This window comes from Oncorhynchus mykiss, chromosome 6 (genome assembly GCF_013265735.2).
Source record: "Oncorhynchus mykiss isolate Arlee chromosome 6, USDA_OmykA_1.1, whole genome shotgun sequence".
NCBI classification, from domain to species: Eukaryota; Metazoa; Chordata; class Actinopteri; order Salmoniformes; family Salmonidae; genus Oncorhynchus; species Oncorhynchus mykiss.
The window spans coordinates 7716855-7741022 of record NC_048570.1 but is presented as its reverse complement, the minus strand read 5'-3'; the positions used below and the strand labels follow the sequence as shown (position 1 = coordinate 7741022).

Genomic DNA, 24168 nt, shown 5'->3' with positions numbered 1-24168 from the left:
TGGTGTTTCTGTCTGTGTAACCTACTGGCCTGTTCATATGAGGTGGTGTTTCTGTCTGTGTAACCTACTGGCCTGTTCATATGAGGTGGTGTTTCTGTCTGTGTAATCTACTGGCCTGTTTATATAAGGTGGTGTTTCTGTCTGTGTAATCTACTGGCCTGTTTATATGAGGTGGTGTTTCTGTCTGTGTAACCTACTGGCCTGTTTATATGAGGTGGTGTTTCTGTCTGTGTAATCTACTGGCCTGTTTATATAAGGTGGTGTTTCTGTCTGTGTAACCTACTGGCCTGTTTATATGAGGTGGTGTTTCTGTCTGTGTAATCTACTGGCCTGTTTATATGAGGTGGTGTTTCTGTCTGTGTAATCTACTGGCCTGTTAATATGAGGTGGTGTTTCTGTCTGTGTAATCTACTGGCCTGTTTATATAAGGTGGTGTTTCTGTCTGTGTAATCTACTGGCCTGTTAATATGAGGTGGTGTTTCTGTCTGTGTAATCTACTGGCCTGTTTATATAAGGTGGTGTTTCTGTCTGTGTAACCTACTGGCCTGTTAATATGAGGTGGTGTTTCTGTCTGTGTAATCTACTGGCCTGTTTATATGAGGTGGTGTTTCTGTCTGTGTAATCTACTGGCCTGTTTATATGAGGTGGTGTTTCTGTCTGTGTAACCTACTGGCCTGTTAATATGAGGTGGTGTTTCTGTCTGTGTAATCTACTGGCCTGTTTATATAAGGTGGTGTTTCTGTCTGTGTAACCTACTGGCCTGTTAATATGAGGTGGTGTTTCTGTCTGTGTAACCTACTGGCCTGTTAATATGAGGTGGTGTTTCTGTCTGTGTAATCTACTGGCCTGTTTATATGAGGTGGTGTTTCTGTCTGTGTAATCTACTGGCCTGTTTATATGAGGTGGTGTTTCTGTCTGTGTAACCTACTGGCCTGTTAATATGAGGTGGTGTTTCTGTCTGTGTAATCTACTGGCCTGTTTATATGAGGTGGTGTTTCTGTCTGTGTAACCTACTGGCCTGTTTATATGAGGTGGTGTTTCTGTCTGTGTAATCTACTGGCCTGTTAATATGAGGTGGTGTTTCTGTCTGTGTAATCTACTGGCCTGTTTATATGAGGTGGTGTTTCTGTCTGTGTAATCTACTGGCCTGTTTATATGAGGTGGTGTTTCTGTCTGTGTAACCTACTGGCCTGTTAATATGAGGTGGTGTTTCTGTCTGTGTAATCTACTGGCCTGTTTATATGAGGTGGTGTTTCTGTCTGTGTAACCTACTGGCCTGTTACATTAGATGCAGAACTTTTGCCAATCGTGACGATTGCATTTATTTCAATGAAAGCTTGAGGTTTGAGCTGCTCAGTGTAAATTATATTCTGGTTTCATTTTCAACATTTTGACGTGCAGCTCGCACCCTACAACAATAGGATGAAGAGGCTCACGTTCTTCTCATGTTGGTCAAAAGTTACTCTGTGTAAAAAAAAATAATTATAATAAATAAAACTTACTGACTTCCCAGTTCGTATGTAACTGTGGTCTTCCCTGGACAGGTGCACAGTAACAATATGTTCTACCGCGGGGTGAAGATCTTCTCCTCCGTGTCCTGCTCTTTCAAGCCTCGTCTCATTGCTAACTGGGAGACCGAGCCGGTGGAGTTCCGTACGGTGCTGGACGACCGTAACCCCAGCGCTCGCTATGTGACCGTGCCTCTGGGACGCCGTAATGCCAAGGCCCTGCGCTGCCGTTTCCACTTCGCTGATGTGTGGATGATGTTCAGCGAAATCTCCTTCCAGTCAGGTAGGATGGGAAGCGGAGAAATATCTACCGCTAAGGTTCACTTCCTTCCTTCCTTCCTTCCTGACTTACTCCTCTTCATCCCCTAAGGCTACAATGATCCACTTCCGGCGCTATCTGTCCTTTGACACACGTTGAGCCCCACCAGGCACGGTTCACACAGGAAAACAGTTAAAGACCTGTGCAATATGTAGAAATAGCCTACGCCATTTCCTGGGTTTCAAAAATTCTTAAATGTTTGCCAGATTTGAGGTTGTCACATGACAAGCACAAGCAATGTACAGAGAATCATCGTACCATCTAAACCCCTGTGAAAATATGTACTCTGATGTTCAGAGTCGTATGTGAACACAGGTGACCATTTGAAGAGTTTGGTTCCAAAACGCTATTTATCTATTTTCTGAAACGTTGGTAAGTTAGGCGTTTATTGTTTAAAGAACTTGAGAGAGATCGGTGTATTTTTTTCACTCTCTAATCATGACACGAGGTTGTTCAGTGACAGACATGTACTGTACGAGTGCATTGAGAGTCGGGAAGCATGTTCAGGGAGTGTTTTAATAACGTAACGTAACACAAAACAAGAAAAAACGAACAACGCACAGACGTCTGGGGAAGGAACCAAAGGGATTGACATATAGAGGGAAGGTAATCAGGGAGGTGATGAAGTCCAGGTGAGTCTGATGACGCGCAGGTGCGTGTAACCATGGTGACAGGTGTGCGCCATAACGAGCAGCCTGGTGCCCTAGAGGCCGGAGAGGGAGCACACGTGACAGTATTTGATTCAAATCTATCACTTGATGGATTCATTTCAGAGAGACAAATAATCGTTTTTTTTTTTTTTGCAAATGCAATATATCTGCCTCCCTCTCAGAGAAATGAGTTAAACTGCTAGGTCTTACACAGTCAAATGGAACTAATAACTACAGTTTTTTTTTAGAAAGAAATGTATAAATGATACATTTGTGACATCAATATTTAAATGTTTTAAATAAATAATTCAATACAGTAATATGAGATCCGTATGTAAAACATTTACATTTGAATTGTTTGGCATTTAGTAGATGCTCTCATCCAGAGCGATTTACGGTTAGTGCATTTTTAGATAGCTAAGTTGGTCCACCCCATATCACAGTCAAAAATACAGGATACTAACATTCTAGCAAAAAAAATGATATATAGTGTTTTGCAAATACATTTTTGATTTCATACACATACTAGGAATACAAATATTTTACACACACACATGAAGGTACCCATAAGAAATTATTTTAAAAAACACGAATTTGAAACATTTGTGGAAATAGCGTTTTTTGGGGAAATAAACTCTTAATTGGTTCCTTTTGTCCCACAGCAGACACCGTGATTCCTACTCAGATAACCCTGGCGGTGACATCCCCTTGGCCCAAGGAGGAGAGCTCCATGCCCACCACCCACAAGACTGGTAACCTTTCAACTTCCTGCTTCCCCTCTCCCAATCCTTACCATAACCATTAATGGAGAAAATGCAAAACTGAGCGTTTCGGGGGTAGTCTCTTCGAAAAAATGTTTCCAAAGGGGTTTTTCTCCATTGGAGAAGACTTTTTAGTTCCAGGTAGAACCATTTTTAGTTCCAGGTAGAACCATTTTTAGTTCCAGGTAGAACCATTTTTAGTTCCAGGTAGAACCATTTTTAGTTCCAGGTAGAACCATTTTTAGTTCCAGGTAGAACCATTTTTAGTTCCAGGTAGAACCATTTTTAGTTCCAGGTAGAACCATTTTTAGTTCCAGGTAGAACCATTTTTAGTTCCAGGTAGAACCATTTTTAGTTCCAGGTAGAACACTTTTTGGTTCCAGGTAGAACTCTTTTGGGTTTCATGTAGAACCCTCTTGGGAAAGGGTTTATACATGGAACCCAATAGGGTTCTACCGGAAACCAAAACAGGTTCTTCAAAGGGTTCTACAATGGGGATAGCCGAAGAACCCTTTCAGGTACTAGAAAGTTTGGGTGTTTTCTAAAAGAAGCACCTCTGAATATTTCAACACTTTATTTCCTTTCAGTTGTTTAGTTGTAACTGGAAAAGTCTGACTGCAAAAGTGCCAGATAAGCTGAGGGAAAGGGAATGGATCCATCTAACCTGCTTCTACTGTATACAGTATAGTTTTCACTATGGAAATAACTTGATTATGTTATATCCTTGATCATATTTTAAATATATGTACTACTGGCTATAGACCTATATGTCATTTTTTTTCTCTCCAAATAAATGAAATTAGTCAACTCCTTAACACCTCCCCCTCAGTGACAACCCCATCAACCAAGGACCAACCGGATGATGGGAACACCCCTATTCTGATTGGCTGTCTGGTGACGATCATCCTGTTGCTCGTGGTGATCATCTTCCTGATCTTGTGGTGCCAGTATGTGTGCAAGGTGCTGGAGAAGGTAGGACAGACTATATTCTGGATACCCACATCTGTCATAACCCTTTTAGCAGGTGGAACTGACAAGGCAGAAGGGGAAAATGGTGTTCTCTGAAGTGAAGAGGAAAATTCAGCAACTCTTAAGGGCCTGGAAAGTGTCAATTGTTTTTATTTCTCCTCGGAAATCTAAATAGCATAATGAAGCTGTCTGTTTTTTTTTAATGAGCTGTGTCTTAATCTACCTCGTCCTTCGATATTCGCCTTACGTATCTGCGGTGGAAGGTGGGAGAGCTACAGCGGTATTTGTCAGAACAGGAGAAATCCCGAAAAATCGTTCTTCTCACGAAAACGTCTGTAGAGTCCAAACGGTTTGGCCTACAAACTAATATGACCTTAGGACTCATCTGAAGTCGGTACCGACGATCTGCCAACTTCTGTCTGTAGCGAACAGTTTGGGGTACCACCGTCGAAAGGTTAGACTGTCACGTACCGAAGGTCCCCGGAACCAGTTTTAAACAATCATGGAAGTAGTTTAGTGTTTTAAAAAAATGGGTTAAATATGGGTAAAAAAAAGTATATAATTTCCTGATCTTTCTTCTATCTCTCAGATGTAGGACAGACACTTCAGAACAGACCATGTATGAATGTTATTCAATGTGTATCTATGTGTATCTATGCATATCTATGTGTATCTCTGTGTATCTATGCGTATCTATGCGTATCTATGCGTATCTATGCGTATCCATGTGTATCTATGTGTATCTATGTGTATCTATGTGTATTTATGCGTATCTATGCGTATCTATGCGTATCTATGCGTATCTATGCGTATCCATGTGTATCTATGTGTATCTATGTGTATCTATGCGTATCTATGCGTATCTATGCGTATCTATGCGTATCTAAGGCCGAATTCAATGTTGTATTAAATTCAAAATCAAATAGCTAAATGATCCATGGTATGACCATCTTAAAACAAATATGTTATCTTAGTAGAAACCCAGCCCGGGCCGTTACACCTTAGTGTGTTTTAAGTGTTTTTATAAAACAACTTCAACTGCCCTCCAAGAGATGCTGAGTTTCCTCTTCACTTCAATTTGCTCCTCAATTTATGAGGAGGGAGGTGGCGATAACGTTTCCTTCGCTAAAGACTGATCCCTGCCTGCTTCCCGCCCCAGGCTCCACGCCGTATCCTCGAGGAGGAGGTCACCGTGCGCCTGTCCTCCAGTAGTGACACCATCATTCTACAGACCCCTCCCGTGCCCCCCCGGGTCTCTCAGATGGACCACCCGTACGAGCGCGTCTTTCTCCTGGACCCTCAGTACCAAGACCCAGCCGGCCTCAGGAACAAGCTGCCTGAACTGTCTCGGAGTGCAGAGACCTCAGGTGAATACCTCTTGCTTTTCTCTCTTCCTCTCCTTTCTCCTCCCACCTTCATCTTTCTTTCAATCAAAGGCATCATGTTACTTCTTTGTCCTTATAGTTTGCATGTTGCTGTGACTGTTACTCGCTTCTTTCAAATCAACCTGTTGATCATGCCGGCTGCTTCTCTGGAATGTTGTATGTTATGCATGCTGATCTGTTGTTCAGACTCTCTCTCTCTTCTTTACCTTCCAGTCCTCCTCCATATCCCTCTAGCCTCTAGCCCTATGCCTTTATGACCTCTTCCTGACCTCTCGTCATGACCGTCAAGTCCCCTCTCGTGGTAAGAGATAAAAAGGTGTGCCAATACGAAGACCCGGAATGGCCGCCCAATGATGAATGGAAATGTTGAAATGCCAGTGTCTCTTTAAATAGTCTGTATTTCTGTTTTACTATCAGACTATAATATCAGAATGATATAGAAGACTATAGTGGTGGGGATGGGGAATGTCCTCCTTGTCTGATTTGAGGCTATAGTTCCTTCCCCTTCTGTGTTCCTGTCTGGGACTGCCAGGGTCTGTTACTGTCTGGGACTGCCAGGGTCTGTGCCTGTCTGGGACTGCCAGGGTCTGTTACTGTCTGGGACTGCCAGGGTCTGTGCCTGTCTGGGACTGCCAGGGTCTGTTACTGTCTGGGACTGCCAGGGTCTGTTACTGTCTGGGACTGCCAGGGTCTGTTACTGTCTGGGACTGCCAGGGTCTGTTACTGTCTGGGACTGCCAGGGTCTGTTACTGTCTGGGACTGCCAGGGTCTGTGCCTGTCTGGGAATGCCAGGGTATTTTCCTGTCTGGGACTGCCAGGGTCTGTTACTGTCTGGGACTGCCAGGGTCTGTGCCTGTCTGGGAATGCCAGGGTATTTTCCTGTCTGGGACTGCCAGGGTCTGTTACTGTCTGGGACTGCCAGGGTATTTTCCTGTCTGGGACTGCCAGGGTCTGTTACTGTCTGGGACTGCCAGGGTCTGTTACTGTCTGGGACTGCCAGGGTATTTTCCTGTCTGGGACTGCCAGGGTCTGTTACTGTCTGGGACTGCCAGGGTCTGTTACTGTCTGGGACTGGCAGGGTCTGTTACTGTCTGGGACTGCCAGGGTCTGTTACTGTCTGGGACTGCCAGGGTCTGTTACTGTCTGGGACTGCCAGGGTCTGTGCCTGTCTGGGACTGCCAGGGTCTGTGCCTGTCTGGGACTGCCAGGGTTTGTTACTGTCTGGGACTGTTTTCATTTCATCCTTAGCTTTATGAGTCTGGCACTGTGTTCAAAACGTAGAGTAGGACTGCTGCTCTAGGATCAGTTTAGCCTTTTAGATCATAATGAACAAGATTACTTGAACAAGGGGGACCTGATCCTAGATCAGAACTCCTACTCTCAGACCCTGGTTATCATAACAGTCAGGAGCTTAGCACAAACTATCACTCTCTCTTTGTCTCTCTGCCTCCACCTCTCTCCTCCTCCCCCTCCCTTTCATCCTCCTGCTCTTCCTCCTCCTTCTTAACATTCCCTTCCCTCCTCCTCCTGCTCTTCCTCCTCCTCATCCTGTTCTTCCTCCTCATCCTGTTCTTCCTCCTCATCCTGTTCTTCCTCCTCCTCATCCTGTTCTTCCTCCTCATCTTGTTCTTTGTCCTATTCATCCTGCTCTTCCTCCTCCTCATCCTGTTCTTCCTCCTCATCCTGCTCTTCCTCCTCCTCATCATGTTCTTCCTCATCCTGTTCTTCCTCCTCATCCGGCTCTTCCTCCTCCTCATCCTGTTCTTCCTCATCCTGTTCTTCCTCCTCATCCTGTTCTTCCTCCTATTTATCCTGTTCTTCCTCCTCCTCATCCTGTTCTTCCTCCTCCTCATCTTGTTCTTCCTCCTATTCATCCTGCTCTTCCTCCTCATCTTATTCTTCCTCCTCTTCCTCCTCTTCCTGTTCTTCCTCCTCCTCCCTAATATCCCTGCTCCTCCTCAGCGTGTGGTGGGGGCTATGCGGAGCCCGATGTGACCCAGTGCACGCCTCACCAGTGCTTCCAGAGCAGCGTGCCGCACTACGCCGAGACGGACATCGTAAGCCTGCAGGGTGTGACAGGCAGTAACATGTATGCCGTGCCTGCGCTCACCGTCGACTCGCTCACCCGCAAGGACATCTCCGTGGCAGAGTTCCCCCGCCACCGGCTGCTCTTCAGGGAGAAGTTGGGGGAGGGGCAGTTTGGGGAGGTGAGGACCTTCCTAGTGTTTATCTTCTCGTTGACTGACGTACACACAGACAACTGCAGATGCCCTCATTCGTTCTTCATGAGCGTTTAAACGTTATATTCTTCAAGAATCAATGAAGGATGTATCAATCCCAGATTGCCCCTTCAACATGTATCCACTGGAGGAAATCACAGAAAAAGGTTGTACTGTGTGTTATATTACCAAACTCTTACCCATCACGCTTTTCTGATTTCAGTCACATAAGTGACTGTGTTGTTCACCATGAATTTATCATTACTCCCACATTTATAAACAATTTACTAATCATTAGTAAAGTATTTTTTCAGTCCCTAATCTAAAGTGAGAGCTATCTAAACTTTTTCAATTGTTTATAAATGTTTTGAGTGACCAGGGTAATTTCTCACTAAAAGATGGGCAGACATTCCTGCTGTACCTGGTGAAAGAACAAGCATACGACACAGGATGTTTAAGGACCTGTAATAATGTAACAGTATAGCTTCCGCCCCTCTCCTTGCCCCGACCTGGGCTCAAACCAGGGACCCTCTGAACACATCAACAACTGCCTCCCACGAAGCATCGTTACCCATCGCTCCACAAAAGCCTCAGAGAGAGTGACGTCACCGATTGAAACGCTATTGGCGCGCACCCCGCTAACGAGCTAGCCATTTCACACCGGTTACATATATACATGTGTGAATAATTAGCAAATGTGGAAGTAATGTTTAATAAATGATAAGCAAACTGTTTGCAAATGATTATAAATTGCAGAGAAGGGGAAACAACTGCTTCAAGGTCTCAGAGCGAGTGATGTCACCGATTGAAACGCTATTAGCGCGCACCCCGCTAACGAGCTAGCCATTTCACACTGGTTACATACAGTGGAATAAAATGCTAATTAATTACTTAAAAATCATACAATGTGAATTTCTGGATTTTAGTTTTAGATTCCGTCTCTCACAGTTGAAGTGTACCTATGATAAAAATGACAGACCTCTACATGCTTTGTAAGTAGGAAAACCTGCAAAATTGGCAGTGTATCAAATACTCTGTATATACATGTGTGAATGATTAGCTTACTAACATTTACAAATTTGGGAGTCATGGTTAATAAATGATAAGCAAACTGTTTGCAAATGATTATAAATGGCTTATTATGGTACCCTTAAAATAATGTGTTACTGGGCACACGATGAAAAACATACAAATGTTTCAGTCTGTTTGGGGCCCTAATGAACATGACCCTGTTCTCTGCGCAGGTCCACCTGTGTGAGGCTGAGGGTCTGCCTGAGTTTCTGGGGGAGGGCGCCCCCCTTCCCGACCGGGACGGACGGCCTGTCCTGGTGGCGGTGAAGCAACTGAGGGCAGACGCCACCAACAACGCCAGGTGTGTGTGTTTGTATATTTGTGATCACCAGGTGTGTGTGTATGAATATTTCCTTTAGTACTCTGTGTGTATGAATAGCTACATTCTGACCTATGGTATTCTAACCCCCCCCGCCCCCCCCGCCACCACACACGCACAGGAACGACTTCCTGAAGGAGATCAAGATCATGTCGAGGCTCAACGACCCCAACATCATCCAGTTGCTGTGTGTGTGTGTGAGCTCAGACCCACTGTGCATGGTGACTGAGTACATGGACAACGGAGACCTCAACATGTTTCTGTCACAGAGAGAGATGGAGAGCACCCTGACCCACGCCAACAACATCCCCGCAGTCAGGTGAGACCCTCCTCCTCTCACCACGCTCCTCCTCTGTCTCCTCCTCCTCTCACCATGCTCCTCCTCTGTCTCCTCCTCGTCTCACCATGCTCCTCTCTCCTCCTCCTCTCACCAAGCTCCTCCTCTCTCCTCCTCCTTTCACCACGCTCCTCCTCTCTCCTCCCCTCTCACCATGCTCCTCTACTCTCCTCTCCTCTCACCACGCTCCTCCACTCCTCTCTCCTCTCTCCTCCCTCTCACCATGCTCCTCCACTCTCCTCACCTCTCACCACGCTCCTCCACTCCTCTCTCCTCTCTCCATGCTCCTCCACTCCTCTCTCCTCCCCTCTCACCATACTTCTCCACTCCTCTCTCCTTCCCTCTCACCACGCTCCTCCACTCCTCTCTCCTCTCACCACGCTCCTCCACTCCTCTTTCCTCTCCTCTCATCACGCTCCTCCACTCCTCTCACCACGCTCCTCCACTCCTCTCTCCTCTCACCATACTTCTCCACTCCTCTCTCCTCCTCTCTCACCATGCTCCTCCACTCCTCTCTCCTCCTCCCTTCTCACCATACTCCACCAGTCTCAGTCATTCCAACTATACCAGGGGTAATCAAATCCAAGCCTAGAGGTCCAGAGTACTACTTCCGGTTAATGTTCTACCTGATAATTCATTTTACCCACCTGGTGTCCCAGGTCTAAATCAGTCCCTGATTAGAGGGGAACAATGCAAATCTGCACAGCAGTGGAACTGGCTTGGAGGTCCAGATTTGAAACCAATTTTCTCACCCATAGAAATATAGGTCAATGACTCAATATTCTATTACTACTCCCTCACTTTCTCCAACAACATTGTTCCACGTTGTTTTCTTCTTAAGCTAACACATTGGTTCTCTCTCTCTCTCCGCTATCTCTCCGCTATCTCTACTCTTTCTCTTCGCTATATTTCCTCACTCTTCGCTATCTCGCCTCTCTCTCTCTTCGCTATCCATCTTCTCTCTCTCTCCTCTCTCTCTCTCTCTCTCTCTCTTTGCTATCTATCTTTTCTCTCTCTCCGCTATCTATCTTTTCTCTCTCTTCGCTATCTCTCCTCTCTTACTTTTTTGCTATCTCTCTCTCTTTTTTTTGTAGCTTGTCAGATCTCCTGCACATGTCAGTGCAGATCTCGTCCGGCATGCGCTACCTGGCCTCTCTGAACTTTGTGCACCGAGACCTGGCCACACGCAACTGCCTGCTGGACCGCAGACTCACCATCAAGATAGCAGACTTCGGCATGAGCAGAAACCTGTACAGCAGTGACTACTACCGCATTCAGGGGCGAGCTGTGCTGCCCATCCGTTGGATGGCCTGGGAGAGCATTCTACTGGTGAGAAAGCACAATACCTCAGGGTCATTCCACAAAATTACTCCCGTTTGGGTAGTTAACTTGGTAAAAAAAAATGTTACAATTTTGTCATGACGAGCATGTTCAACCTCTCAATAAGTTTTTTTTTGTTTTAAATGACTGTAGTAAGGGCTTATTAAGTGCCAAATAAAGTAACAGGGTTGACTGTCACAGCGTTGACCGTAACATGGCCATAAATCCCCTTGTGCCAGTGAGAATGGAAGCGTGTTGTGTGCAACCGTAAGGGGCAATTGAATACAAGCTTCACAAAAAAAATGTAAGACCCTGGCGGGCTGCCAGTAAAAACCATTTCCAGCCTGTCTATCTATGGGCAACAATCTTGACCTGTTATGCTCAACCCCCTCAGTTTTCCACCACAAAAACAATGAAATGGGCCAAAAAGAGTGGAATCAGCTCACCTGATTTGATAGTATGATTTGACTATAATCGCTCTCAGTGGCGCAAAAAAGTATTTAGTCAGCCACCAATTGTGCAAGTTCTCCCACTTAAAAAGATGAGAGGGGCCTGTAATTTTCATCATAGGTACACTTCAACTATGACAGACAAAATGAGAAAAAAAACATCCAGAAAATCAAATTGTAGGATTTTTATTGAATTTATTTGCAAATTATGGTGGAAAATAAGTATTTGGTCAATAACAAAAGTTTAACTCAATACTTTGTTATATACCCTTTGTTGGCAATGACAGAGGTCGAACGTTTTCTGTAAGTCTTCACAAGGTTTTCACACACTGTTGCTGGTATTTTGGCCCATTCCTCCATGCAGATCTCCTCTAGAGCGGTGATGTTTTGGGGCTGTTGCTGGGCAACACGGACTTTCAACTCTCTCCAAAGATTTGTTTAAAAAAATAAACTGCCGTTCCAAATTCACTCCATTCATTAAAATCCCAGTTTAAACCAACATCCATCTTGTAACGGTTTTCTTTATGAGAAGGAGAGTCGGACCAAAATGCGGCGTGTAGATTACGATCCATGTTTATTGTGACTATAGCAACACGAATCTAAATACAAACAGTGCAAAATAATAAACGTAATGAAAACCGAAACAGCCTAAACTGGTGCAAACTAACACTAAGGACACAAAGGACAATCACCCACGACAAACTCAAAGAATATGGCTGCCTAAATATGGTTCCCAATCAGAGACAACGATAAACACCTGCCTCTGATTGAGAACCACTTCAGACAGCCATAGACTTAGCTAGAACACCCCACTAGCTACAATCCCCATAAATACACACCACATACAAAAACCCATGCCACACCCTGGCCTGACCAAATAAATAAAGATAAACACAAAATACTTTGACCAGGGTGTGACAGAACCCCCCCCCTAAGGTGCGGACTCCCGAACGCACCTCAAAACAATAGGGAGGGTCCGGGTGGGCGTCTGTCCATGGTGGCGGCTCCGGCGCGGGACGTGGACCCCACTCAATCAATGTCTTAGTCCCTTCTCCTCGCGTCCCTGGATAGTCCACCCTCGCCGCCGACCATGGCCTAGTAGTCCTCACCCAGAACCCCACTGGACTGAGGAGCAGATCGGGACTGAGGGGCAGCTCGGGACTGAGGCAGCTCGGGACTGAGGGGAAGCTCAGGAGTGAGAGGAAGCTCAGGAGTGAGAGGAAGCTCAGGCAGGTTGATGAATCTACCTGGCTGGCTGTTTCGGCAGATCCTGGTCGACTGGCAGATCTGGAAGAGTCTGGTCGACTGGCAGATCTGGAAGAGTCTGGTCGACTGGCAGATCTGGAAGAGTCTGGTCGACTGGCAGATCTGGAAGAGTCTGGTCGACTGGCAGATCTGGAAGAGTCTGGTCGACTGGCAGATCTGGAAGAGTCTGGTCGACTGGCAGATCTGGAAGAGTCTGGTCGACTGGCAGATCTGGAAGAGTCTGGTCGACTGGCAGATCTGGAAGAGTCTGGTCGACTGGCAGCTCTGGAAGAGTCTGGTCGACTGGCAGCTCTGGCTGCTCCATGCTGACTGGCTGCTCCATGATGACTGGTAGCTCTGGCTGCTCCATGCTGACTGGCTGCTCCATGCTGACTGGCAGCTCTGGCTGCTCCATGCTGACTGGCTGCTCCATGCTGACTGGCAGCTCTGGCTGCTCCATGCTGACTGGCTGCTCTGGCTGCTCCATGCTGACTGGCTGCTCCATGCTGACTGGCTGCTCCATGCTGACTGGCGGCCCTGGCTGCTCCATGCTGACTGGCGGCCCTGGCTGCTCCATGCTGACTGGCGGCCCTGGCTGCTCCATGCTGACTGGCGGCCCTGGCTGCTCCATGCTAACTGGCAGCTCTGGCGGCTCCTTGCAGACTGGCAGCTCTGGCGGCTCCTTGCAGACTGGCAGCTTTGGCGGCATCCTGCAGACAGGCAGCTCTGGCGGCTCCTTGCAGACTGGCAGCTCCATGCAGACTGGCAGCTCTATGCAGACTGGCAGCTCCATGCAGACTGGCAGCTCCTTGCTAACTGGCAGCTCCTTGCTAACTGGCAGCTCTATGCTAACTGGCAGCTCTATGCTAACTGGCAGCTCTATGCTAACTGGCAGCTCTATGCTAACTGGCAGCTCTATGCTAACTGGCAGTTCTGAACAGGCGGGAGACTCCGGCAGCGCTGTAGAGAAGGAAGGCTCTAACAGCGCTAAACAGGCGGGAGACTCCGACAGCGCTGGAGAGGAGGAGGGCTCCGACAGCGCTGGACAGGCGAGGCGCACTGTAGGCCTGATGCGTGGTGCTGGCACTGGTGGTACTGGGCCGAGGACACGCACAGGAAGCCTGGTGCGGGGAGCTGCTACCGGAGGGCTGGGGTGTGGAGGTGGTACTGGAAAAACCGGACCGTGCAGGCGCACTGGAGCTCTTGAGCACCGAGCCTGCCCAACCTTACCTGGTTGAATGCTCACGGTCGCCCTGCCAGTGCGGCGAGGTGGAATAGGCCGCACTGGACTATGCAGGCGAACCGGAGACACCGAGCGCAAGGCTGGTACCATGTAAACCGGCCCAAGGAGACGCACTGGGGACCAGCTGCGTAGAGCCGGCTTCATGGCATTAGGCTCGACGCTCAATCTAGCCCGGCAGACACGCAGAGCTGGAATATACCGCACCGGGCTATGCACCCGCACTGGAGACACCGTGCGCACCACTGCATAACACGGTGCCTGTCCGGTCTCTCTAGCCCCCCGGTAAGCACAGGGAGTCTGCCCAGGTCTCCTACCTGGCATAGCCATACTCCCTGTTAGCCCCCCCCCAAGAAATTTTTGGGGCTGCCTCTCAGGCTTCCATCCGCGTCGCCGTGCTGCCTTCTCATACCAGCGCCTCTCTGCTTTCACCGCCTCCATTCTACGGTAACCTTCCTCGCACTGCTCCAGCGAATCCCAGGCGGGCTCCGGCACTCTCCCTGGGTCGGCCGCCCACCTGTCGATCTCCTCCCAAGTAGTATACTCCATACTGTACTCCTCCTTGGGCTGTTCCTGTTGTTTCTTCTCCCGCTGCACCTTAGTGCGGCTACACTCCCCTGGTTTAGCCCAGGGTCCTCTCCCGTCGAGGATTTCCTCCCATGTCCAGAAATCCTTATTGCGCTTCTCCTCGCGCTGCTCCTGCCTGTTGACACGCTGCTTGGTCCGTTGGTGGTGGGTGATTCTGTAACGGTTTTCTTTATGAGAAGGAGAGTCGGACCAAAATGCGGCGTGTAGATTACGATCCATGTTTATTGTGACTATAGCAACACGAATCTAAATACAAACAGTGCAAAATAATAAACGTAATGAAAACCGAAACAGCCTAAACTGGTGCAAACTAACACTAAGGACACAAAGGACAATCACCCACGACAAACTCAAAGAATATGGCTGCCTAAATATGGTTCCCAATCAGAGACAACGATAAACACCTGCCTCTGATTGAGAACCACTTCAGACAGCCATAGACTTAGCTAGAACACCCCACTAGCTACAATCCCCATAAATACACACCACATACAAAAACCCATGCCACACCCTGGCCTGACCAAATAAATAAAGATAAACACAAAATACTTTGACCAGGGTGTGACACATCTATTGTTGTGACTACCTGGATCTACCATTTTGGTTTAGAAGTATTGAAACCAAACCATATGATTTGAATGAAAAGTATTTGAATAAACAACATGAAAATATGAATGTAAGAAGTGCATTTCAAATAGACTACATTCTTTAAAAAAACATTATTTCACCTTTATTTAACCAGGTAGGCTAATTGAGAACAACTGCGACCTGGCCAAGATAAAGCAAAGCAGTGCGACACAAACAACACAGAGTTACACATGGAATAAACAAACATACAGTCAATAATACAATAGAAAGGTCTATGTACAGTGTGTGAAAATGAGGTAAGATAAGGGAGTTAAGGTTAAAAAAAAATAGGCCATAGTGGCGAAATAATTACAATATAGCAATTAAACACCAGAGTGATAGATGTGCAGAAGATGAGTGTGCAAGTAGAGATACTGGGGTGCAATGGAGCAAATTAAATAAAATAACAGTATGGAGATTAGGTAGTTGGATGGACTATTTACAGATGGGCTATGTACAGGTGCAGTGATCTGTGAGCTGCTCTGACAGCTGGTGCTTAAAGTTAGTGAGGGAGATATGAGTCTCCAGCTTCAGTGATTTTTGCAGTTTGTTCCAGTCATTGGCAACAGAGAACTGAAAGGAAAGGCGGCCAAACGAGGAATTGGCTTTGGGGGTAACCAGTGAAATATACCTGCTGGAGCGCGTGCTACGAGTGGGTGCTGCTATGTTGACCAGTGAACTGAGATAAGGAGGGGCTTTACCTAGCAGAGACTTATAGATGACCTGTAGCCAGTGGGTTTGGCGACGAATATGAAGCATCCTTGACATCTCCGAAGTCGAGGATCAGTAGGATGGTCAGTTTTACGAGGGTATGTTTGGCAGCATGAGTGAAGGATGCTTTCTTTACCGATATAGGAAGCCGATTCTAGATTTAATTTCGGATTGGAGATGTTTAATGTGAGTCTGGAAGGAGAGTTTACAGTCTAACCAGACACCTAGGTATTTGTAGTTGTCCACATATTCTAAGTCAGAACCGTCCAGAGTAGTGATGCTGGACGGGCGGGCAGGTGTGTCATACTAAACAGCATATATACACTGTAAATAGACTACATGTCATATTAAACAGCATATAAACACTGTAAATAGGTCAGGAGCCAGACAGGGAGCCTGAATGATTTAGGCTGAATTATTTATATTATTTCAAGGCTATAACATACTAGACTGGTAGGGACATAAAACGCTCAGCATTTAAACAACATTTCATTGTATTAATCATTATAATATAGAAAGTGCTCATATAGGCTGTGACTTACTTAGAATGAAATACAAATTAAACAAAAAAGGACTTATTAGTGCCTTTTGAAATCATTTTTAGAATTCATTTTTAGAACCACGTCTTGCCAGTCTGTGTCTTCAGGCTCATGTGATGGTGAATATCTTATATTATTATTATTATTATTATTATGTTATCTTATATATATTTTTTTATAGGTAGGCCTAAAGGTTTTTAGGCAAAATATCCCAATCAAAATGTAAAGTTCCTTGAATATGGGAATATGCCAGGCCTATTGATCCAACATCAATGATGGTCTATTGTATAGATAATAGAACAAAAATGAACAAAACATTTAAGAGATCAGATTTTTTGTTTATAAATACTTTGCTACAGCGACACACTCCTTCCTTTCTTTCGTCTTTTTCTTTTTGGTGGACACTACATCACCACACTCCCTCTCTTTAGTAGTGGACACTACATCACCACACTCCCTCTCTTGCTCTTGGTCCTCATCTTTGTAAGTCACCTTGATTTAGCACCCGTGTGGTCTATCAGTTTCTTTATGTAAATATTTAGTGAACTCCATGATAGTAGCTACAGCTAGGGGCTATAGCAGCACACAAGTAAACTACAAATGCATGCTGGGCCGGGCATGCCTTGAGCTCATGAAGTGAGCGCTACTGGAGTGAAATTGGAGCGGGCGAGAAGGACAACGCTCCAGCCTTTGGGAATCTTCTCGCTGCGCTCTCCAGTAAAATTGGGCACGCTCCAGCCCCACTACTCGCTCCGCTTGTCGCTCCACTACTCGCTCCACTACTCGCTCTACTCCAGCCCCACTACTCGCTCCGCTCCAGCCCCACTACTCGCTCCACTCCAGCCCCACTACTCGCTCCACTCCAGCCCCACTACTCGCTCCACTCCAGCCCCACTACTCGCTCCACTCCAGCTCCACTACTCGCTCCACTCCAGCCCCACTACTCGCTCCACTCCAGTCCCACTACTCGCTCCGCATGCCGACCGTATTATCTCCCAAGAGAATTATCTTCGGTTATAGTCGCAGCTGTGTATATGCCCCCTCAAGCCGATACCACGACGGCCGCCAAGGAACTACACTAGACTTCATGCAAACCTGGAAACCACATATCCTGAGGCCGCATTTATTGTAGCTGGTGATTTTAACAAAGCATATTTTTTGATGAAGTTCTGGCAACACACTGACTGTAGTACTCGCTTAGGAAAAACACTAGATCACTGCTACTCGCCTTTTTGAGATGCCTAGAAGGCCCTCCCCCACCCTCCCTTTGGAAAAATGTTGTTCCTCCCTTCCTATAGGTAGAAACTCAAACAGGAAGTGCCCGTGCTAAGGTCTATTCAACGCTGGTCTTACCAATCGGAATCCATGCTTTGATCACGTGGACTGGGATATGTTCCGGGTAGCTTCTGAGAACAACATTGATGCTTACATGGACACGGTGACTGAGTTCATCAGGAAGTGTATAGGGGAAGTTGTTCCCACGGTGACTGAGTTCATCAGGAATTGTGATACAGTGAATTATAAGGGAAATAATCTGTCTGTAAACAATTGTTGGAAACATTACTTGTGTCATGCACAAAGTAGATGTCCTAACCGACTTGCCAAAACTATAGTTTGGTAACAAGACATTTACGGAGGGGTTGAAAAACGAGTTTTAATGACTCCAACCTAAGTGTACGTAAACTTCTGTCTTCAACTGTATGTACAGTACTTTCTAGTGTATATACTGTCTTCTATTCTACTGTATTTTAGTCAATGCCACTCCGACATTGTTCGTCTTAATATTTATATATTTCTTAATTCCATTCTTTTACTTTTAGATTTGTGTGTATTGATGTGAATTGTTAGATACTGCTGCACTGTTGGAGCTAGGAACACAAGCATTTCACTACACCTGCAATAACACCTGATAAATATGTGCATGTGACCAATAACATTTGATTTGATTTGAAAAGATGTGCAGCATGTAAGATGTGGTCCCATTTACATTGTTTAATTTATTGATGGTCCCTAACTAGCCCCAGAGATAGACTGTCCAATGTCAAACCAATTTTTGCCACATCCAGGCTGAAGCTAATTGGTGAAAGGAGTTGTCTAGCACTAGCGAGCATAGACTCCAAGACACAAAACCTGGTTAGACTGTTTCAAGTTATCTAGAAGGGTGAGTGACTAACTGTGAACAGTTCTTTTGAATGTAGAAACAAACACATCTGATTTGCGAACACACACAAGAGACACCCACATTACAACTCTTGTTGGGGTTCAGTCATGGCTGCTGAATTTCTTAATGACCAAGTCGAAAAACGAGGACAAATCAGAAAATGTATATATATATATATATATATATATATAATGTGCAGTATATATGGCTTAATTTCACATTGAAACAGTGGCGTTGAGTGGATGAGAGATAGAGATGATGTAAATGTGTTTCCTGAAACGTTATCGTGAATCCACATCAAAGCTCATTCAGAACTCTGATGGAAGCTATAGGCAACCATTTTGACCCGTTAAGTCAGCCTTTATTTGGCTATATCTGGGTCCTATGCATTAGTGCACACCATAGCAAAACACATATGAAACCCCTCCCTGCTTGTCTAGTTTCTTCCGTTTGTTGCCAAATCAATACGACCCAGATAGATCCCGTGGTTGTTTGTGTGAGGTTTAGGGTGAAGTTGGCAGTTGATGCTAATCTTGGGTTAGTTTAGCATTTTCTGCACTAATAGCTACGGTTAGGATTTGGGGGAGGGGAATCTGATTCTAGATCTGTACCTAGGGGAAACTTCACTGTCTGTGTGTTTCCTCTCCAGGGTAAGTTCACCACGGCCAGCGATGTGTGGGCCTTTGGCGTCACCCTGTGGGAGATCTTCACTCTGTGTAAAGAGCAGCCTTACAGCCTACTGTCAGACGAACAGGTCATCGAAAACACTGGCGAGTTCTTCCGGAACCAGGGCAGACAGGTTAGTGATTTTAGTTATTTAATTTATTCATTCATTCATTTATACACGGGTGGCAAAAACATTTAAAAGAGAGAAGAGTGGTATCCGGGTACTGGATTCATCAGTGCATAGGATTAGACATGTCATTGGGTAGAGTAATTTAGCTCTGTCTCACATTCAACAACATGTCATTAGGTAGAGTAACTTAGCTTTGTCTCACATTCAACAACATGTCATTAGGTAGAGTAACTTAGCTCTGTCTCACATTCAACAACATGTCATTAGGTAGAGTAACTTAGCTCTGTCTCACATTCAACAACATGTCATTAGGTAGAGTAACTTAGCTCTGTCTCACATTCAACAACATGTCATTAGGTAGAGTAACTTAGCTCTGTCTCACATTCAACAACATGTCATTAGGTAGAGTAACTTAGCTCTGTCTCACATTCAACAACATGTCATTAGGTAGAGTAACTTTGCTCTGTCTCACATTCAACAACATGTCATTAGGTAGAGTAACTTAGCTCTGTCTCACATTCAACAACATGTCATTAGGTAGAGTAACTTCGCTCTGTCTCACATTCAACAACATGTCATTAGGTAGAGTAACTTAGCTCTGTCTCACATTCAACAACATGTCATTAGGTAGAGTAACTTCGCTCTGTCTCACATTCAACAACATGTCATTAGGTAGAGTAACTTAGCTCTGTCTCACATTCAACAACATGTTATTAGGTAGAGTAACTTAGCTCTGTCTCACATTCAACAACATGTCATTAGGTAGAGTAACTTCGCTCTGTCTCACATTCAACAACATGTCATTAGGTAGAGTAACTTAGCTCTGTCTCACATTCAACAACATGTCACTAGGTAGAGTAACTTAGCTCTGTCTCACATTCAACAACATGTCATTAGGTAGAGTAACTTCGCTCTGTCTCACATTCAACAACATGTCATTAGGTAGAGTAACTTAGCTCTGTCTCACATTCAACAACAAGTCATTCTATTCCATATGGGTAAAATATTATTTAGTCTTGTGCTCAAATTGTGTCATCCTGCATGCAATGTAAACTCATCCTGCATGCAATGTAAACTCATCCTGCATGCAATGTAAACTCATCCTGCATGCAATGTAAACTCGTCCTGCATGCAATGTAAACTCATCCTGCATGCAATGTAAACTCATCTTGCATGCAATGTAAACTCATCCGGCATGCAATGTAAAATCATCCTGCATGCAATGTAAACTCATCCTGCATGCAATGTAAACTCATCCTGCATGCAATGTAAAGTCCATTATATATCTGTGACTCTTATATATCTGGGGCTTTTACATATCTGTGACTCTTACATATCTGTGACTATTATATATCTGTGACTCTTACATATCTGTGACTATTATATATCTGTGACTATTATATATCTGTGACTCTTATATATCTGTGACTATTATATATCTGGGGCTTTTATATATCTGTGACTATTATATATATGTGACTTATATATCTGTGACTATTATATATCTGGTGCTTTTATATATCTGTGACTTATATATCTGTGACTATTATATATCTGTGACTATTATATATCTGGGGCTTTTATACATCTGTGACTATTATATATCTGTGACTATTATATATCTGGTGCTTCGATATATCTGTGACTATTATATATCTGGTGCTTCGATATATCTGTGGCTATTATATATCTGTGACTTATATATCTGTGACTATTATATATCTGGGGTTTTTATATATCTGTGACTATTATATATCTGGGGCTTTTATATATCTGTGACTATTATATATCTGTGACTATTATATATCTGTGACTATTATATATCTGGGGTTTTTATATATCTGTGACTATTATATATCTGTGACTATTATATATCTGTGACTTATATATCTGTGACTATTATATATCTGTGACTTATATATCTGTGACTATTATATATCTGTGACTTATATATCTGTGGCTATTATATATCTGGGGGTTTTATATATCTGTGACTATTATATATCTGTGACTATTATATATCTGTGACTTATATATCTGTGACTATTATAAATCTGGGGTTTTTATATATCTGTGACTATTATATATCTGTGACTATTATATATCTGTGACTATTATATATCTGGGGTTTTTATATATCTGTGACTATTATATATCTGTGACTTATATATCTGTGACTATTATATATCTGGGGTTTTTATATATCTTTGACTATTATATATCTGTGACTATTATATATCATAACATAACAGTAATGTTTTGGCACCCCATCCCCCGTCCACCCCATTTTTCTTCTAGATCTTTCTATACGCCCCACTGCTCTGTCCTCCCTCTCTATTTGAGCTGATGATGCGTTGTTGGGACCGCGACATCGCCGATCGACCCACCTTCGAGGGGTTGTACCAGGCCTTACGACCACACGTGGTCCAGTGAACTTTGAACCCTGGCACAACCAACGGGCTGTCCTGAGTGAGAGGTCTATTTAGCCTGAATTCTCTTCTCTTAACCCCTCTGACTGACAGACAGATGGACAGACGGACAGACAGAGAGAAAGACAGGAATCAGACAGACAGACATACAGACAGCGGGGAGGACTGGAAGAGGATGCAGCGATGTTATCATTTTAAGAGAGCAGGAAGTGGGTTCAGGTTATCACTTCCAGAATGTGGACCATTTCTTTCATATTTCACATTCTTCAGTGATGGACCTGAATCATTTGAAATCCATGAAAAAATGCTCTCACCCTTTTTGTCTGTTGATGGTTTGTGTAAATTGAATTCTGTTCATCCATCTTTATACAGTATGTTGTGTTTTCATGTTGATTTTGTATGGTAGGCCTACCAAAGAAAACATAATGTCCCTAATACCGGGCCTAGTAAGAAATCGACAACTGGACAAATGCTTTTGTCTTGAGGTTCTGTGTTTTTTTGTGTGTAAAGCACTGCTGCCTGGTTGTCTTCCATTTATCCATTGTTCCTTTTATTAACCCCACACTGGACTATGATCATGTTGATTTGTTTGACTCAGATTTTATTGATCTTTTTGAATATGAATGTTATATAGGGCAGTTTGGATAAGGCCTTTGGCTAAAGCAGAACTACTGTCATAGCTAGAATAGGACCCTAACCCTCTGACCCTAACCCTCTGAACCTAACCCTCTGACCCTGACCCTCTAACCCTAACCCTCTGACCCTAAGCCTCTGACCATAACCCTCTGACCCTGACCCTCTAACCCTAACCCTCTGACCCTAACCCTCTGACCCTAAGCCTCTGACCATAACCTTCTGACCCTAAGCCTCTGACCCTAAACCTAACCCTCTGACCCTAACCCTCTGACCCTAAGCCTCTGACCCTAACCCTCTGACCCTAACCCTCTGACCCTAACCCCCTGACCCCAAGCCTCTGACCCTAACCCTCTGACCCTCTAACCCTAACCCTCTTACCCTAACCCTCTGATCCTAACCCCCTGACCCTAAGCCTCTGACCCTAACCCTCTGATCCTAACCCTCTGACCCTAACTCTAACCCTCTGACCCTAACCCTCTGACCCTAACCCTGCTTTAGAGAGGGTTGGGGAGCTACAATGGACTGATGATGAGGAATAGAAAGCACTGTCCCCTTGGAGATGTCTAAAGCAAGGCACTGTCCCGCTGGAGATACCCACCGCAAACTGTGCAGCCTTATCAGATAGCATTAAAGCTAGTTAGCATTATTAGATGTCATTAGCTATCCCCTACAGAGATTCAGTCTTCTGGATTGAGTAGCTGGAGGCTGGTTAGCGTTGGTCCAGGGGCGTTTGTGAGCGTTCCAGTGGAGGAACACGCACTGACGGTGACGTGGACCAGAGCTAGAAGCTGGACAACGGTGACGTGGACCAGAGCTAGAAGCTGGACAACACTCTTTACGAGTATACAGTACCTAGCATGTTGCTGTGGCCAAGCCTCTGATCACACAGTAGCTAGCATGTTGCTGTGACCAAGCCTCTGATCACACAGTAGCTAGCATGTTGCTGTGACCAAGCCTCTGACCAAACAGCTGTTGTGTTCACAGCTCCGCCTTCAGATGAATTGAGCCATAGCAATAGAATTACTGCTGTACGTCCCTGTTCTAGGGAACAGGGAAGTTACTGCTGTACTTCCCTTCGCCTGTTCTAGTACACATATTTCTATGATTGTAGCTGGCTTGCATAGAATTCATTCTGAGTTGCAGGGGATTGAAATGAAGGTTAACCTTAATTGTGGTTGTAAATATAATTGAAAAGCGATCTCTGTGTAGATGTCACATGTCCATTGGGAGATCAATCGATATTGTCATGTTAGTGTAAAAGTTTTAAAAAGCCAAGTTTTACTTTTTTTGTTATTTCAAAACATTATTCCCCCCCCCTATTTTAAGTACATTTATTTGTATTGCTGCATCCTCTGTTGCCACAATATCTGAGTGAATGAACAGGCATCAAGTGTTTAAAAGTGGCTGACACCAAAGATCTCAACATTGAAATCAGCTTCTGACATTTCTTGTGTTGTCATTGTTAAGGTTATTAACATTAATGTCAATGTGTTGTGTTGTTCACCTGTACTGTATCTGATACTTCACGGTGTGTCTGCTGGGAGGAGGGGCTCTGCTGGGAGGAGGGGCTCTGCTGGGAGGAGGGGCTCTGCTGGGAGGTGGGGCTCTGCTGAGAGGAGGGGCTCTGCTGAGAGGAGGGGCTCTGCTGAGAGGAGGGGCTCTGCTGAGAGGAGGGGCTCTGCTGGGAGGAGGGGCTCTGCCGGGAGGAGGGGCTCTGCTGGGAGGTGGAGCTCTGCTGGGAGGAGGGGCTCTGCCGGGAGGAGGGGCTCTGCTGAGAGGAGGGGCTCTGCTGGGAGGTGGGGCTCTGCTGAGAGGAGGGGCTCTGCTGAGAGGAGGGGCTCTGCTGAGAGGAGGGGCTCTGCTGAGAGGAGGGGCTCTGCTGGGAGGAG

The 24168-nt window shown here is 45.1% G+C and overlaps 1 protein-coding gene across 2 annotated transcripts in view; it reads left to right on the top strand.

Annotated features, from left to right (window-relative positions):
- Positions 1–23933, top strand: part of ddr2l (discoidin domain receptor family, member 2, like) — a 53223-nt gene extending 29290 nt beyond the window's left edge. The window contains exons 8-17 of one of the 2 annotated variants that reach the window (XM_036979334.1): positions 1545–1791; positions 3143–3229; positions 4068–4210; positions 5367–5574; positions 7555–7799; positions 9056–9183; positions 9323–9520; positions 10633–10867; positions 19068–19217; positions 21513–23933. In XM_036979334.1, the coding sequence (XP_036835229.1) occupies positions 1545–1791; positions 3143–3229; positions 4068–4210; positions 5367–5574; positions 7555–7799; positions 9056–9183; positions 9323–9520; positions 10633–10867; positions 19068–19217; positions 21513–21647 (1776 nt within the window). In that variant the 3' untranslated portion in view covers positions 21648–23933. Of the gene's footprint in view, positions 1–1544; positions 1792–3139; positions 3230–4067; positions 4211–5366; positions 5575–7554; positions 7800–9055; positions 9184–9322; positions 9521–10632; positions 10868–19067; positions 19218–21512 lie in introns of both variants that reach the window. The other variant, XM_036979333.1, reaches the window with a different exon arrangement.
- The last annotated feature ends 235 nt before the right edge of the window (positions 23934–24168 follow it).